The 16,380-nt window shown below is 41.4% G+C and overlaps 1 protein-coding gene across 8 annotated transcripts in view; it reads left to right on the top strand.

The window, feature by feature from the left end:
• casz1 (castor zinc finger 1) overlaps window positions 1-16,380 on the top strand; it is a 215,705-nt gene that overhangs the window by 161,711 nt on the left and 37,614 nt on the right. For all 8 annotated transcript variants that reach the window (XM_023327638.1, XM_023327703.1, XM_023327524.1 and 5 more), the window contains one exon: window positions 10,085-10,645. In XM_023327638.1, the coding sequence (XP_023183406.1) occupies window positions 10,129-10,645 (517 nt within the window). In that variant the 5' untranslated portion in view covers window positions 10,085-10,128. The remainder of the gene's footprint in view (window positions 1-10,084; window positions 10,646-16,380) is intronic.

Raw genomic sequence — 16,380 nt, 5'->3', positions numbered from 1 at the left:
TTGATCATTTTTGGACAGACAGACAAGCAGCTTGGACTGACATTTTTAACAGGCACCTTTGATTCATTCTCCTGCATGTAAAGTCCAAAAGAGGAAAGTCTGTCAGGCAGAGCAAATGTTTTAATGGTAGCCAGGGATCGATGTTGTCAGCCCAGGCATCCTGTCTGGAAATACATGCTTTTTTTTCCAGGGGCTTGGGGGGGAAGGCTTAATGTCGCCTTCTTCTCTCTTTTCAAGGAGAAAAAAGGAGGGAAACATCATGGAGAAGGGGAGGTCAGCAGGCTCTGTGAATGTGACAGACTGGACTGACTTTATCCAAATGAGTTGGAATAAAAACAGAAAAGAAAGGGAAAGTTTAGATTTTTAATAACACAACCATGTCTTATTTTACCTGAAGTAGATAACTCTCTCTGCACCATCATGGAGTTACTTCAGGAACCTTAAAACTGCTGTCCACTTCCTCTTATAGAACAAAGTTTTTGAAGTTTCCAAACAAATTGACTGATATAAAATTAAAGTGATTCAAAGTTAAAAAATATAACAGTTTGAGTAAGCAAATTTCTTATACATTTTTGCTTTTCTCCCAGAAGCTGAAGCTAATAAGTATGCGAAGAGAGAATAAACTTGTAATGTGGTAAAGCAACTCCAATCACCAAGATTTAGTTATATAATTAAAAAAAAAAACTTTTCAGGAATTTTTTAAACACTCAGGCTGAAGGTAATGGCTCGTTCCAGAGGGGGGCAAGATTTCTGATCATATTAAATGTCTCGCGTAAAATTAATTTTGTGCAAAAAGCTAAATTGTTATTAAGTTTTAGGTGAATGCTGTTTTATTTATGCTCATACTGTCTTAGCTGTTCAGTCTAACCAGAGACACCTTCATTCTCAAAGGATGAATCATTTGGGAATCTCATAGGTGGCGCACCGCCTCTTACCTTCATTTCCAGTGTATATAATTATCAGTCTCTATGTAAATAACTGTTCCATTCAAACATGATGACTACTTAAAAGTTCATAAAATATTTTTTTGCATGAACTGCTTGGACTGTTGTAGGACAGGAATGGTTTTACCCTGGTAGCGGTTAGCTTTAGTATCAACCTCTCTTTGACTAGCTAGCTGTTAGCTTCACCTTCCAGGAACGGCTCATTACAGCTGTCTGCTGCAGGTCAGCTATTAACTGCTTACAATCTTTTTAACAGAACCTCACTTCAAGAAAAAAAACAAACAAAAAAAACGATCCCTTCAAGGTGCACTTTCATTCACATGGCCCTCTTGTCTGAAAAACAAATTTGAAACATAACCTTGGAAATCAATTAAGAGGTCTCCGGTAGTATGAGAAAAAAAGAAATATTTTCTCCCTACTCCTTTTTTCCTCGTCTCTACTTCTCTTTTCCTTCCCTCCACTCATGAGTGACTTGAATCTGCTCATCACAACACCTCTTGTCGTGAGAAGGCTTTGTCAGCAGTGCTTTTATTCCGTTTTCTTTCTTCTTCTGCTTCTTTTTTTTTTTTGTACCAGCACCGGCCCTTATATGCTGTCAAAATGTCTTAAGAGTCTTATTAAAGAAATGCCACAGCTCATTTCCTTGTAATTCAATTCATATGCTGTTGAAGGAGGGCATGTCTAAAGATCTAAACAGCTTTGCTTTTTAGGCTTCACATTAGGGGTTATCTGTGAGGGCTTGTCATTGATTGACATTATCAGGCCTGACAGGGCCTCATATCAAGGTTAACCTCATGGACAAGAGTGCCACCCGCATGGACACGCCGAGCGCTCGCCCTCGCCCACGCTCCAGTCTGGCCTAACTTCCCGAGGAGCGAGATTGCCACGTGCGTGTGCCGGTTTCGTCTGTGTGTGTAAGCCAGGTGGAGACTTCCAGTCTTAATTGATATCTAATGGAGCAGCGTGTGCCGAGTTTACCCTGGAGGATTGACGCGCCGAGTGTGCGCGCGCAAGACGGTGAAGATGGCTCGCTCGGCTGTGGAAGTTCTGGAATCTGATGAATTAAATACGGCCCACAAAGAGAAAAAAAAAAAAAAAATTATAATAATAACGCGCAATGACACGCAGCCTGTCTTCCTGACCTCTTGGGTAAACAGGGCCCGTTTTTTGCACTAGAGGAAGAAAAAAAAGCCATCTGACTGACACTGTATGAGCACACATCTCCCCTCCTCCCTCCCAACAAGCCACTAAGGCAAAGAGAGATCCCCGTGACCAAAATACAACTGAAGCAGTTAATCTGTACAGATATTAGCTCAAGGGCCCTCGAGAGGTGCACCGTCGAGCCCCCTCTCCACTGTACTATACGCCGCCTCGCTCTCGCGCCAGCCGTTGGGGGAGGGACACAGGGGTCGTCTGCTCATTTACCGTGCCGGTTGGCTTATCAAATTGCACTTCTGGTGTCGTGAAACCGAACGCAATTCTCAAGACAAAGCGGCGAGAATAGATTTCCCCTGTTTCGACCCTGCAGAGGGCACGGGGATTGCGCGCGCCAGAGTGTGTCTGTTTTATTTTGTTGTTTTTTTTTTAAAAGCAAAGTTCTCCCCTCCTGCTGCCACGCTCACAAATTAAGTCATCATCTGGTGCCAGCTGGGAGTCCAGATTTGATGTACAATTTTAACAAGTTCGCCCGGCGTTCGGCAAATTACCCTGAGCAGCAAACTGAATAAAAGTTGGCTGTTTTGGTGCGTCGCTGTCAGGATGATTCAGGATGATTCTTGTCACTCATGTCAGTGTTTTTTAACTCCCCTTTAACTATTTTAGATTGCTTGTCCTCTGCTCTGGAAAAACCATAATTACCCTGTTTGTGATTAAGCCAGAGGGCGGATTTGTCCTCAGATCTTAACTTTCCTGCCTGATTGCCCTCAAGTTCAGTGTCTTTCCTCCTCCATCTGCGCTCGAAATACACATTGTTTTTCCTCAGCCTATTGTCCCACGGAGTCGGCGAGCGCGTCACCGCGGCCCCTTTGTTTCTGCCTTTGTCCTGTGGTGCCGTGTTTGTTGTTTTTGCGCTGGCATGACGGCAGCGCGGCGCATGGCTGAGGGCCTCCTGCGTTTGATAACAGCCCGCAAACTGAGCCGGAGCGAAACAGTCCAAACGGGTCCTTCAAGGTCAGGAAAACCGCAGACACCGCGCAAGGTCACATTCTGATCTAAAAGCAATAAGTGTTTTATTGATGGGAGAGAGGGGAAAAAAACAAGCAGGCAGATGTGCAAGCAACTGATTAATAATAAAAGAGATGTGTGGGACATAGAGGGGTTACAGCATGAAGCTTTGTGTGTGTTTGTGCAGAAGTTTTAAAGCCAAGCATTGATCTTGTACTAAAACCCAACAGATCCAATAGAAATAAAGCGAGTTAAAAAAGAAAAGAACAAAATGTGCTGGTGGCAGTTTCCTGGGTGCAAGGCCTCTCTCTCTCTCTCTCTTTCATGCCTGAATCATTTCCTATCATCGGTGCAATTTGTGTACAGTGTGAAAGTACCGTTTTAACAAATACCATAACCAACTCACTTCTTCTGTTTTGACAGTAATCCACGTGTCACATAATCTCATCAACAGCATGTTTTATGACACAAAACAACAGTCAGCCCAGGTTCCTTTTTTTCCCCCTTTCCGTCTCTTTATGAACAATGTGCCTCTTGTATTTTACCTCCTGTGCCACTATCTTTCCATGAAAATAAGCAGACTGTCGTCATCAATGTGCCTTTATCGGGTTTTCTCTTGTTCTCCTTTTTGTCTCTCAGTTTTGCCCAATCCTTTTCAGTATAGCGGTGTGAAATAAAATTCCACTCCTACAGATTTTTCTGATTTTTTTGCTTCTTTTTGTTTTTACTTAAATAGACAAAAAAAATCTGAATAAAATGCAGTTTTTTAATGATTGATTTCATTAATTTAAAAACCAAGTTGAGCTAAATAAACCGGCCCTGTGTGAAAATATTGAACTCCATATTTGTTAAATTGTAGATTTACGGAAGAATAAAGACATTAAAAAGCAACATAGAATAACTCAGACTGAAGAAATTACACAATAATAAAGAGACTGTAGAACTTCAGAATGGGAAAATATTCTGTATACTGAAAAAAACCCATCATATGTGGTGTAAAATGAAACCAAGATAATAGTCATACCTGCAGTCAAACATGGTAGTGGTACTGTGATGGGACCATGAATTCTGCTGTCTCCCAAAAAATCCTGAATGTGAATGTTGGGCTGTCAGTTAGTTGCCTTAAGGTCAAAAGTGCCCTTTGGCTTTGCAGCAGCGACCGGAAGAAGCAGCACGTCCATAATTTAGTAGCTAGAAAAAGTGGCCTAGTTGAAGTCAGGATGCAAATCACATTGAGATATTTAACATGGCCTCCAATGTGGCTCAATTAGAACAATTCTGTAAAGAAGAGTGGGCTAAAATTCCTCCACATTGACATGAAAAGACTCATTGCCTTGCATCATAAACAGCAGATGCTGCTGCCAGGGGTGGCATAACCAGTTATTAATTTTAGAGGGCAATTACTTTTCCACCTAGGGCCAGCTTGTTTCAAAAGTTTTATCCTTTAATTGCTCAAATCATCATCTGAAAACCACATTTTTGTGTTTGCCCAGATTGTCTTTGGTATTAGGTGTCATCTTATGGTCTGAAGACGTGACAAAACAGCAAAAAGAGAAGAAGTCTAAATGGGGAGAAACACTAATTCGCATCACTTTGTACCTGGAAAACCTGCTAACTGGGTAGAGCTCCAAAGTGGATCAGTCAGGGGCAGATTTAGGTCTGAGGCAGGGACTAGCTTATTCCCACTCCCAGCCAAATCTGTTTGTTCAGGAACACTCTGTGGGACACGAAGGCTTAGAAATTCCCATATGCTCAGCAGTTCACATTCACATTCATGTACATTAGTCTTCCTGCAATAGAAAAGCCACCATAAAAGTCCCCTTTTCAATTCCCCTCTCTTCATAAACTTTCTCTCAGAAGCACACCACCCCCCCAAGCCCCCATCTATCAACTAGTTGGCAATGGCATTGTTTTTAATCATCAGAACCTCAAAATTATTATTATCGCTTCTGATGCGGCAATTAAAACTTCAGGTCAGAGGCACAACGAGCGGTGATCAGCAGCCGAGCTGAGAAGTTTTAATTAGACGATCAGAACCATTAATGCACAAAAAAAAGGTGTGCGCTGGGAAATTAACGGGAACGTCTTAATCAGGGTTAGCGACTCCGAAGAGGAGTCAAGTGAACAGAGAGCAAAAAACAAATCATTTCCGCACCACTGGGACAAAACTCAATTAAATATGCATGCAGAAAAATGGAAATTTCTCCGCATCCGCTGCACCGACTGTTAGAGAACTGTGGCAAAATCTCACGGCGGGGTCGGCAACCTGCTTATTGTTATTCTTCTGTAATAAAAAATGAGAGCAGGGCCAGATGCTGGGGTCCGGGTGCAGCCGGGGTGGTTGTCCATCAGTAGCTTTCCGCTCGACTTGCTCGCGGCGGCTGTTCGTGGTTTCCCGGAAAGCGAGAGAAGTGTTAGGGAGTGGAGGGGGGGGAGAAACGTTCTCCTCTCGTGAGCCGTGAATTCACAAAAAAATAAAAACATTGCAATTTTGCAAGCGTGTCTGTGTGTGTTTGTCTGTGCTTTTCCTGAAATACGCAGAGGCGAGCGCACACACCGTCACACGCATCTCCCTTGAGAGGCAGGGACATGAAAGGTTCACTGAGCTACACAGTGGGAGCCTTGTCGATTAATCTGCCGAAGGTTCATAAAGTTATAACTAGACTTTTTTTTTTTTTTTTTAAAAAAGCTTCTTCAACTCTTGGTCGCATATTGTAAAATAATCCTGAGCTAAACAGACATCTCCCAGACCTTGTTTGTATTAATTAACTTAAGATATTGCAGAGGGGGGTGGTTGGGTTGTCCCCGTGTCAGTCATGTTGGAACCCAGCAGGAATCTACAACGGGGCCTGTATCTGTGTTTGATTAGTTGAAGAGATAAGCTTCGGTTTAAACAGGCAATATCTACCTCTCATATATACAGACCCCCACCTGTGTGCTCGCTTCATACCAACAGAAACTCTGCAGGGAGCTGGTCTGTTTGTGGGGCAGCCTCGTTCCCTGAATGAACAACAAAATCAGGTTATTCCATTTTTCATGTGACGTTCCACAAGTTGATTGCATTCCAGACTGCTTTGGATGTAAGGTGCTGCTGGTAGAGCTGTAGCAACCACAGCGACTTGAAAAAAAGTCTTCCCATTTTGTCACGTTGCAGCCCTAAAATCTAGTGGATTTTGTTGAGATGTTTTGTGATGGACCAAAGGTGCAACTTCCTGAGTTAATGGTAGAACCACTGTTTGCTGGAAGCACAGGAATAAGTTTCAAAGAGCTTTCTACTCCTTGAGACTGATTTGATTTTCTCCTATTCTTCTTGGCAAATTAGTTCAAGTTCACTCAGATTGGATGGCGGGCATCTCTGAACCTACCTTCGCTTGTAACAAATTTCCTTCAAATATTCCTCCGTATTTAACTGCATGCATCTTTAATTCATCTCTGACCAGCGTCCCAGCATGTCCAGACATGATGCTGCCACTGCCATGTTTCACAATGGGGAAGGACTCTATGTACTAATTTAGTGATTTCTGAATTGACTTTGTTGCCAGGGATTTTGTTTATCATGATAAGAGAGACAGTATTGATCTAAGTCCTAAAATCATATGCATTTATTAAAGTTTTGGTTGTGATTTGACAAAATGTGACAAAATTGAAGGGGTGTGAATACTTTCTGAAATACCTGTACAGTTTACCTTCTGCACATTTATCTATACTCAATGTGACTAAAGTGCATGCTCACACAAATTATGCCCTCCCTATAGTGTTACTAGGATTTCGACTATTCTGGCACGCGAACAGACATTCTGTATCAGAACCCAAACATACCTGTGGGGCTTGGAGAGCTTTGCAAGAGATAGTTTGTCAGTGCAGACTGAGAAGAAGCAGCTCTAATGATCCCATTTTTGACCAAAGATATATATGTATAAAAAAGGACCCTGACGTCAAGCGAAAGGATTCAAAAATACCTAAGTTGACTTTTTCTTCGTGTTTTGGCCTTTTACAGACACTACGTGCCTGCTCTTCTTTGTGGCCCTGCTCTGTTTCCAGTAAAAATAGTGTCACAGTTAACATAAGCAGCTGGAAAAATTAGTTTCAGCTGTTGTGTTCTAACCTGTCTGTGCTTCCCCCCCCCCCCCCCCCCCCCCCCCCCCGAACTCCCAGTGCTTACTGAGGAGTCTCCTCCTTGACAATTAGTACACGGTGCTAAAACAGAGTGTAAATAATGTCCGAGGCGTGTGACAGTGTTGTTTTTCTTTCTGATATTCATTAATAAGGCAGAATGCTTACTGGACTCTCAGAGAGGTGGGAGGATCTGGTCCCAGGGGGAGAAGTTGTTCTTTCATGTAGGTCCCTGCAGATTTTATCTCATTGTACGCTATCATGCACACAAACGACTTGAGGTAAACAGCTTAGAGTTTCCATAGCAATCCTTACTGTAAGCAATGGGGGGGGAAAGCTGCTGTGGACAGAAACCAAAAGCATAAATAATAGTTCGACCTGCTTTTATACAGCAGAGCACAGAGTATTTTATTTGTTTTAAATTGTGTTGCAGGTTTAAAAAGACAAATAATCTGTGGTATCCACTTTTTATGCCAGTTCCATGCTCAGCATGTACTTGTAATCCACTCATGCTTCATTTTGTAAACAAAAAACTTTACAAAAATAGGTACGAATTGAAAGAAGCCCCTGTTGAGGGGTCACTTCCTACAAGGAGCCTGAGATCGCTGAACAAAGGAAGTCAGTAGTTAAGGCACAATATAAAGAATAAATTACATACAAAGCAACACCCAAATGACCTCAACCTTCCTCCGGAGTATATTTCTGGAAAAAAAAATTCTTATTTTTTTTAGTTTATGTCTTCCACTTCCTAATAGTTTTTACATCTGATGCTTTTTCGGATTTCTCGTCCTTTAAAAAGCTGACCCCTTCCAGCCCCCGCTCCCCTCCCTCCACCTGCAATTGTCTTAACACCAAACTGCTCGGTAATGCGTCTCTGATATACGGGGCACAGAAAACTGCGTAACTCCTGAGAGTCATTGTTTCAGAGAGGAAGCCCGCAGTGTAAATACAGTAACTGAGAAAGCATGTGTGGGTAGCGCGGGGTTCATTGTCTGGCGACGGGGGTGATCAGTAAACTGCTTCAAATTGCATATCCTCTAATGATTCCACAGCTTTGCAAAAAGAAAATGAAAACAGGATTTTATGTTGCTCCAATGTGATTTACATAATGCCGACGGGGGGCTCACACATGATTATGGTTGGCTTTATGGCTGAGGGGAAAATGAAGAGGCTCGTACTCATTGATAGAGAAAGTGGATTGAGTCCTTAAGGTGGAACTTTGTTACCTCAGATATTGCACATTTTTCTATCCCGAAATGACATGTGCTTAAATCAGCACCAAGGACAATGTCTGCTGCGAGTGTCTCCAGACGGCCTTGCAGAAGTCTTAGTTGCCCTTAAACTTTTTCACAGTTTATGATTTTTGCAACCACAGACTTTAATGTATTTATTAGGATTGGATTGACAGCGGAACACAAAACAGTGCATAATTCAGTGGATTTTTTTATATATCAAACACCCAAAAAGTGTGGTATGTGTTACACCCCTTTTAATCTGCTATCTTAAATATTTGCAACCTTTGCCTCAGTAAATGTCATCTCATTATAAATCTCATAAATCCGACTGTTCTCTAAAGGCCTCGGAAGTTTTCTAGAGAGCAAAAATATCATCAGGCATAAGAATATCTGTTTAATTTTTTTCAGCAAACCATGTGATGGACATACAACTAACACAGCTGTTGTCAGATGAGACTAAACCTTTTCCCCTACGTCTAAAAGACTTGTGCTTGTGGGTGGCAGCATCATGATGTGGGAATGCTTTTTGTAGGATGTTGCTTAGAGTTGATAGAAGATGGACAAAGCTAAATTTAGGACAAATCATGAAAAAGAATCTGGTTTACCTGCCAGTAGAAGAATGGTCCTTTTGGCTAAAATGTGACAAAGTGTGGAAAAAGTGAAAAAGGCATTCAGTGAAAAGCAGAGCACAGCTTCTAATTTTAAGTCCATATATCATAGCGACAATCGTCTGGCTTTCTGAAAAAAAATTCAACAATGGTTGTTCTGAACATGCCTTTAGAAGATGAACTTTGGTGGTCCCATGAATGAAGTGAAAGGTAACAGAGTGCAGTTTCTGCCCTAAAAAGGCAGCTCTGGATATGGAATGTCACAGGCAGCTGTTCCTCCCTCATCAGAGGACATGTTATAAAGATAGCCCCACTTGGATTGAAATAATGCCACCCATTCCTGCCCCAAAGCACACTCTGTCATGTGCTATTGTTCAGAGAGGCTCCCCTGGGAAAATAAATGTTGGGACTTGTTAGTGTATATGGCCGTATGGTTAAGTAAAATTACACAAAATTCAAACTATATGGGTATTTTTTTGTATCTATTTGACATGTTATCCCCTTCCCAGGAGACTCTCAAGATGCAGTGTAGATTTCACCCAAAAGCCCAAAAGAGCAAAGCGTTTTCACTCTTCGATCTTGACAGCTTAAACGCTGTGCAGCCCCCCCACTCAGTGTCAGGTCCACAGCCTCTCGAGGTGAGAGTGAAGATAACATTTCACAGTGTCTATATAGCACTGTCATGTGAAGGATTATGTAGCCTTGTACAAGCCGCTTGTAGTACTGTAGGGGGTCTGATACCTATCTCTCTGTGGTTTAGATGCTGGTGCCGTTGTTCTATTTTTCCGCTGCGCTAAAACCTGACCAAAAGTGTGTTTGAGTCTTTCCAGTCTTTTGCTGTTGCTGTCAGTTAATACTGGGAGGATTTAGCATCAGAAACTTCTGTTTTCTATTCCCCATTTTTTCCCATTGGTTTGAACAACCTCTGCCCTGGTAATCCCTAAAGAAGACTCGCCTTCTATGTCGATAACTGTGTTTTACTCACGTTGCATTTCCATCTTTCTCCCTGTTTTTCCGCCAGCTGAGAGGAGTTTATGCACTGACACGACCTCAGGAAAACCCAAGATGGCCGCCAAAAGGAAAGGTGGCCTAAAACTCAACGCTATCTGTGCCAAGCTCAGCCGCCAAGTGGTGTACGACAGCAGCTCCCAAAACGCAGAGGGAGATCAAAGCGTAGCAGAGAACAGCGAGCGCGGCAGTTCCTACTACGACGACAACGAGACCAACTTCCCAGAAAGCCTGAGCCTCAGCCAGAGCCTCGAAGAGGACCAGAAGAGACGCGAGGCCATCGAAAAATGGGTCAACGGCGAGTACGGGGAAGAGCCGCCTGCTCCCGACGAGGAGCAGGAACATGAACTCAGAGTCAGCAATGACGAAGACGGTCCTCCCGAGGGCGTCTATATGGTCCAGCCTAAGGGCTGCAGTGACGAAGAGGACAATGGCGAGGAGGCCGAGGCCACGACGGGCTCTCAAGATGGTAGTTACCATGACGACAAAGAAACTGATGAGAGACCTCCAAAGGACAACAGCTACATGCCTCCAACCGAGGGCCAGAGCCGCCAAGCAAGTTTCTCCTCTCCAGGTAAGATTAACCTGACATCCAGATCATGAGATGTTTTAGAGAACAAACAATATCTTTGGGACATGATCAAATTTTTACTATATTTTTTTCTGTGTTTATTTAACATTTCAAAAATCTGTAATCCATGCAGAGAAATTTTGTCCAGTTCCTCGATTCTGTTGATGTACTTTTTGTTTATCTATTTACAAGGTGATTCTAATGCTGGAAAAGCATTACGAAGGATCAAAGCAGATGTTGTTGTTAGCAACTAATGATTGGTACTTCATATTATTCCTACGATTTTTGCAAATCATTGGCATCCTGTCATTGTTACATTTGTTTCTTCAGTGCTTGTTAAACAATATGTTATCAACCAGCCCAACCTTGTCAACGAAACAAGACGCAACAATCCAAGTAGCACTTTTTGTCTTCAAATCCAGGAGCCATATTTAAAAGTTTTGAGTAAAACAGCAGTCAGACAACACTTTTGGATAACAGATTTCATTTTAACGCAAAATCTTGCGAGATCTTGTGCCATGAGCTCTTGTCACACCCCTGGCCAGTATTTTTTATAGATCTGCAACTAACTCTGTCTCAGCTCCACAGTGGTTAGCACTCAATAGTATTAAGGGACAAAAGCTTGGATAGAGGAAAGGAAAGGTGACATTGCCACACATCCACATAAGCTTAAGTGTACCCATTATTGGAAAGACGGGCTCTAGAGTTACAATATGAATAGCCAGTGACATTATTACTCTAAAGGCAGCTTCAGCTGGCAGGTCAAGAGGGGGGGAAAAGGAACTTGTTTGAGGTTTACAATTATGAAAAAAAAAACATAATTCATAAAATGGGGAAGGCTGATAAGGCTGGGTTTTTAAACATTCTCCCGGCAGAAGAGGGCCAAGAGCACATGGCAGGGCCAGACTAAGCTTCATATTACACCCAGGATTACATACTGAGTCTTTGATTTTTTTTCCCTAAGCTCACTAAACTTAGCCACTGCCTCAAGCTCTCTTACACGGAGGTACATAAGTTTTTCTTTTTATTCTGCAGCTGTTAAATCCAAGCGATCAGTTGTCAAATAAAGTCAGCAATGCTGAAGTTATCCTGCAGTGGCCTATTTAGTTTTTTCCAAGCCAATTTTTTTTCTTTTTCTTTTTTTTTAGATTCCTTAATACAACGAGCACTCATTATAAAATGACTCATAATGGCCCTTGTTTAATTGTGATACTATGTTCCCTTCGCATTACTCACTGATTATCAGACAGATAAAACCGGCAGCAGGGAAGAATTAACAGCAACCAGCAGTCTTTTGGGAAAGTGTTGTTGCACACTTTGTGACCCTTGAAACTAGACACTTTAAGAGAGAGTGGCCTTATGTCGCACAAGTTAAAACACAGAGCTGTAAAAACGTGAAAAAAGCGCAAACACAGACACGCTCAGCTCAGTTATAAGAATAGATAAAGTCAGTTTCACACAGAGAGAAGAGAGAGGAAAAAAACAGCAATTTGCAGGTGAAACCGGTTGTTGTGGTGCAAAAACAAGTTTTGTTTCGCGTTCGCTCGCCTCGGTTGAGCAGTTTTTCGGGCTTCTATCTAGGTTTAAGTGTGCGGCTCAGAGTCGCGCCACACGTACTCCCTTTTTTTGTCATCGTCTCTATTTTCTTCCTTTTGTTTTGTGCGTTTTTTCTTCTTCTTTTTTTTTTTTGTCACTGAAAGTTCAGCAGCCGCTCTGGCCACAGTTAGAATCGGGGGCAGGGGCTTCTGAGAAAAGAGTGCAGACTTCATTTCAGAGGCAAAAGAAAAAAAGTGCTTTGTGGTTTTAATTAGTCATTTTGTATATTTCGCGGCCTTAAAAGGGCCTTGTCTGTAAATATGTTGAACTATTGTGAGTCAGGCTTACACCTTTCTCCCTCCGCCGGCTTCCTTCTTTTAAGCTCACAAGAAAGCCGGGTGTTTGAAGACGGCATGGAGAGAGCACCCCGCATCAGTCGCAAATCTCGTCTTTAGAGCGTTGTTGTTGTTTTGTTTTTTTTTCTCTCTTTTCTTTCCCCGAGTTCCTCTTTGTTGATTGTAACTAGGGCATCTATATTGCCGTGTTTCTGCTCAGCTCACAATTAAAACATTTTTCCTCCCCTCTCCCCCTCTTCCTTTCCCTCTCTCTCCGGCTCCCTCTTTCTCTTTCTCACTGCTGTCTTTCAAAGGCTGATGTGGAGTGCACATAATTATGCATATAAACATAGTGGCTTAATTATCTCTCACAACATCAGTGACAATGTAATTAACAAACATTGCAAGATCAATGAGAGAAACTGCGACCTTCAAAACATTTAACTCCTCACATTGAGGCATTGCGCAGATTTCCTATCAGTGCAAAACCCCAGAATACTTTTCCTAGATAATTTAGATGTCGCATTAGAGCCCTCTTAAGCCAGTCAATGGGAAAAAAAAACAATGAATTAAAAAGTATGAAACAAATGATAGAGATGCTCAGAGCGATGGATCAAACAGGCTTGACCATGACTTCCATTTGCAATTCTGGGTTCACCCTAAAAGGTTATTATTCATTTCAAGCTATTTCAAAGCCCCCTCCCTCTATTTACTGCCTGTTAATTAACTGAGCAAACAGTGTGGAAGTTTTAAGCCCGGCACTTTTCTTTTTTCGTGTGACAAATTACATCAAACAAATGTACATAACGTCATTTATTCATTGCAACTCTTTATTAGCTCAGCCACTGTCTGTTTAAAAAGTGCACCCTCAAACTAATTCACTGATATGAGCATAAATAGTTTTATAAAACTATATTAAAATTACCATAGGATAAAAAAAATAATAATAACGCAGCTGATTGAGACCAGTACAGCTTTCTGAAGCCAAACATTTTAACCAAATGTCTGCATGCAAGCTCTTCAGATTAGTCCATTTATAGCCGCCGGCTTCCATCTTTATCATCGCCGACACCTTCTGCCTCTTGGTGCCATGGACGCTGAGGCCGTGCCACACGCTGATGACCATTTTTGGGCAGCAAATGGAGATATAATGCCCATCTGTTATCATATCGGTGAGGGGAAAATGTGGCCTAATTGCCTCAAATATAGACAAGGCAGGCCTGTGTCGCGTTTTGGATCCTGAAGTGTCGAGATTAGGAGCCGCTTGCCTGCAGCTCTCCTCCAGAGAGAATGCAGATGGAAATGTCAGATGGGGTTAAAGCAGAAGAAGAAAAGAAAATTATTTAGTTATTTATTCATTAATTTGTCCTAAGCCGAAGGGGGCCACGTTGGGCCCTGATCCCCACACACAACATTGAGTTTCCCCACCTGGTGTCACATGGCATTATTAAGAGGTGCTCAGATAGCAGTTGAGTAGCGGCCTCATTTACATGCCGTTTTAGAAAGGTTATCTTCTGTCAGTCCTAGTAATAATCCCTTGAATCCAGTCATTTGCCTTTCACTGATAGCACGTCACGCGATCCGGCTGATTTCTCAGCAAAAAGGGAAGAGAAAAAAAGAAAAAAACAGACATCCGTTAAATATTAAAAAATGAAGCATTGCATGAAACAGGAAGAAGTTAAGTCTTTGATACAGCTTTTAAACTGCTTTTTTATTTTTTGTGAAGTAAAAACCAACAAGTGTCCAGTTCTCTAAACTGATATGTAGCAATTCTGTGTAAAAACAAATTTGAGTGCATTCCATTTTTAACTTTTGCCACATTTTATCATGCAAAGATAAAAAATCTATAACATATTTGTGAGATACTTTATGTGGTCGACCAACACAATAATAAGAAAGGTATGACGTGACCCCCTTTATTCTGATACCCCTAAATAACGTTTCTGAGAGTTGTTGAAACCTTGAGATGTCATTCTATGACCTAACCCAGGTTTAATTTCTCCACAACTTTATCAATAACCTGGTGGCATTGGACTTTATTTAAGAGTACCAGAATAACCACCATACCAGTTTTAAGTCTTCTCCAGCCTCCTTACATGATTTCTTGCATGATTGTTTTGTATTTAGCTCTATCCACCTTCCAGTCACCGCTGAACAGCTTCACTTTTCCCAATAAAGATAACCATTCCCGCAGCATGATGCACCCGCCTCTGTGTAGATGGCCTTGTTCATGAAACAGCTGTATTAATGATGAGATTAAATTAGTCAAAAGTGGATTCTCTTTAATAATTCCCTGACTTTTAAAGGGAATTAAATGTGATTAATTTTATAAAATAATTTTATTTAGGTGTATTGGACCAGTTTTTATTTTTCAAGTAAAAAATGGTTGAAAACAACATATTTGTTTCTTTCCACTTAATAATAGTGCACCACTTTGTGAAGGGTTGTTGTATAGAGAATACATTAAAGTTAGTGGTTTTTTTTTTTAATAAAATATGGGAATTACGTTGATATAAAAGTATGAATCCTTCACAAGGCGCTCTCTTTTTCAAGTTTCTTTCACTCTTTGATCTGTGGGTGGGACTGCCCTAACTTTGGAGCTGTATGATATACTGTATGGATAAATAGATGCATATCATATGGTGCGATTTGAGATGGCCTTATAAATACAAACCAATAATATCCAACCAAGAGAACACGAATCGCTATCCTTTCTAAATGGACTTCTTCAAAAGCATCCCCAATTATGTTTAATGCCATCACTTAATTTTTTGGCTAAAGAAAAAAATGCAAACGTGAGATCCGGTATGAAACAGCACAATAGGCAATTGTATTTACGTAGTGTCACTGTGGTTTTAGTACATGTGAAAACACGATAGATTTGACAAACTGATCTGTGGCAAACATGTAGGTATTTCCTCTCAAATATCTGATCTATTTCTCCTAAAAATTTCATGGCACTTCGATCCACTAGATCCTGTTTCATACCGACCCACAGAGTGGAGAAACAACCCCAGCCGTGGCGAGTGGAAATTTGGGGATTATTTTACATGCTGCGCAGGGGATGTGAAGAGCAGGGCCCAGGGACTGATTTAGCAATAACTGAGAAATATGAGACAAGAACAGAAATATTTGCGTATTAATTACCTCGGATGGTGGGCGGCACCTCCTCCTGCCAGCTCATGTGTTCTCTGCTGATGAAAACAGCAGTAAAACAAATTTTTAAAAAAGGACTTTGGATTTCATCCCTGTGACCATGCCAAGTCAGTGAGTGAGTAAAGGAGGTCGAACATAACGCTGTTGAAATGATCATCTGTTCTCAGATCCTGCCTAATGTGCAGAGTTACTCAAGAGGAGACTTTTGGAAATGAGTCAGATCTGCAAACACATCAAGGCTGCTCCGCCACTCCTGATTATTTCTTTCTTTCTTTTTTTTTTCTTTCCGCTTCTCTCTTACTCCCTTTTTCTCTGCACCATTTCCTCTTCACGCAAGCTCCTCTTCTTCATGCATAGCGTGATCCTTTCACTGCTTTCAGGGCCAAATCATCCTTTCCTTTCCGCCACTTTCTGACCACTTACTCTAACCTGGATTGCACTTAATGAGGCAGAATTAATCTCCACATAATGCAATTAAACTATACATTGACTGTATTCTGCCGGTGTCCTTGGGGAAGTTGTCCAATTTAATGGAGTCCTTAAGTAAAATTATGGTTTAGTTTATAAATGAACAAAAAGTTTGTTCTTTGCACTTTTGAAGGTGACACAAATCAACTTTGAAGGTTTATTAGTTTATAAAACATTATTTAATATGTTTTCTTAATTCCTGTAGTGTTGTTGGATTTTTTTTTTGTTTGTTTTTACATTAAG

Source organism: Xiphophorus maculatus, chromosome 1 (genome assembly GCF_002775205.1).
Source record: "Xiphophorus maculatus strain JP 163 A chromosome 1, X_maculatus-5.0-male, whole genome shotgun sequence".
Taxonomy (NCBI): domain Eukaryota; kingdom Metazoa; phylum Chordata; class Actinopteri; order Cyprinodontiformes; family Poeciliidae; genus Xiphophorus; species Xiphophorus maculatus.
The sequence above is the reverse complement of the archived record's forward strand: the minus strand, read 5'-3'. Positions and strand labels throughout refer to the sequence as shown.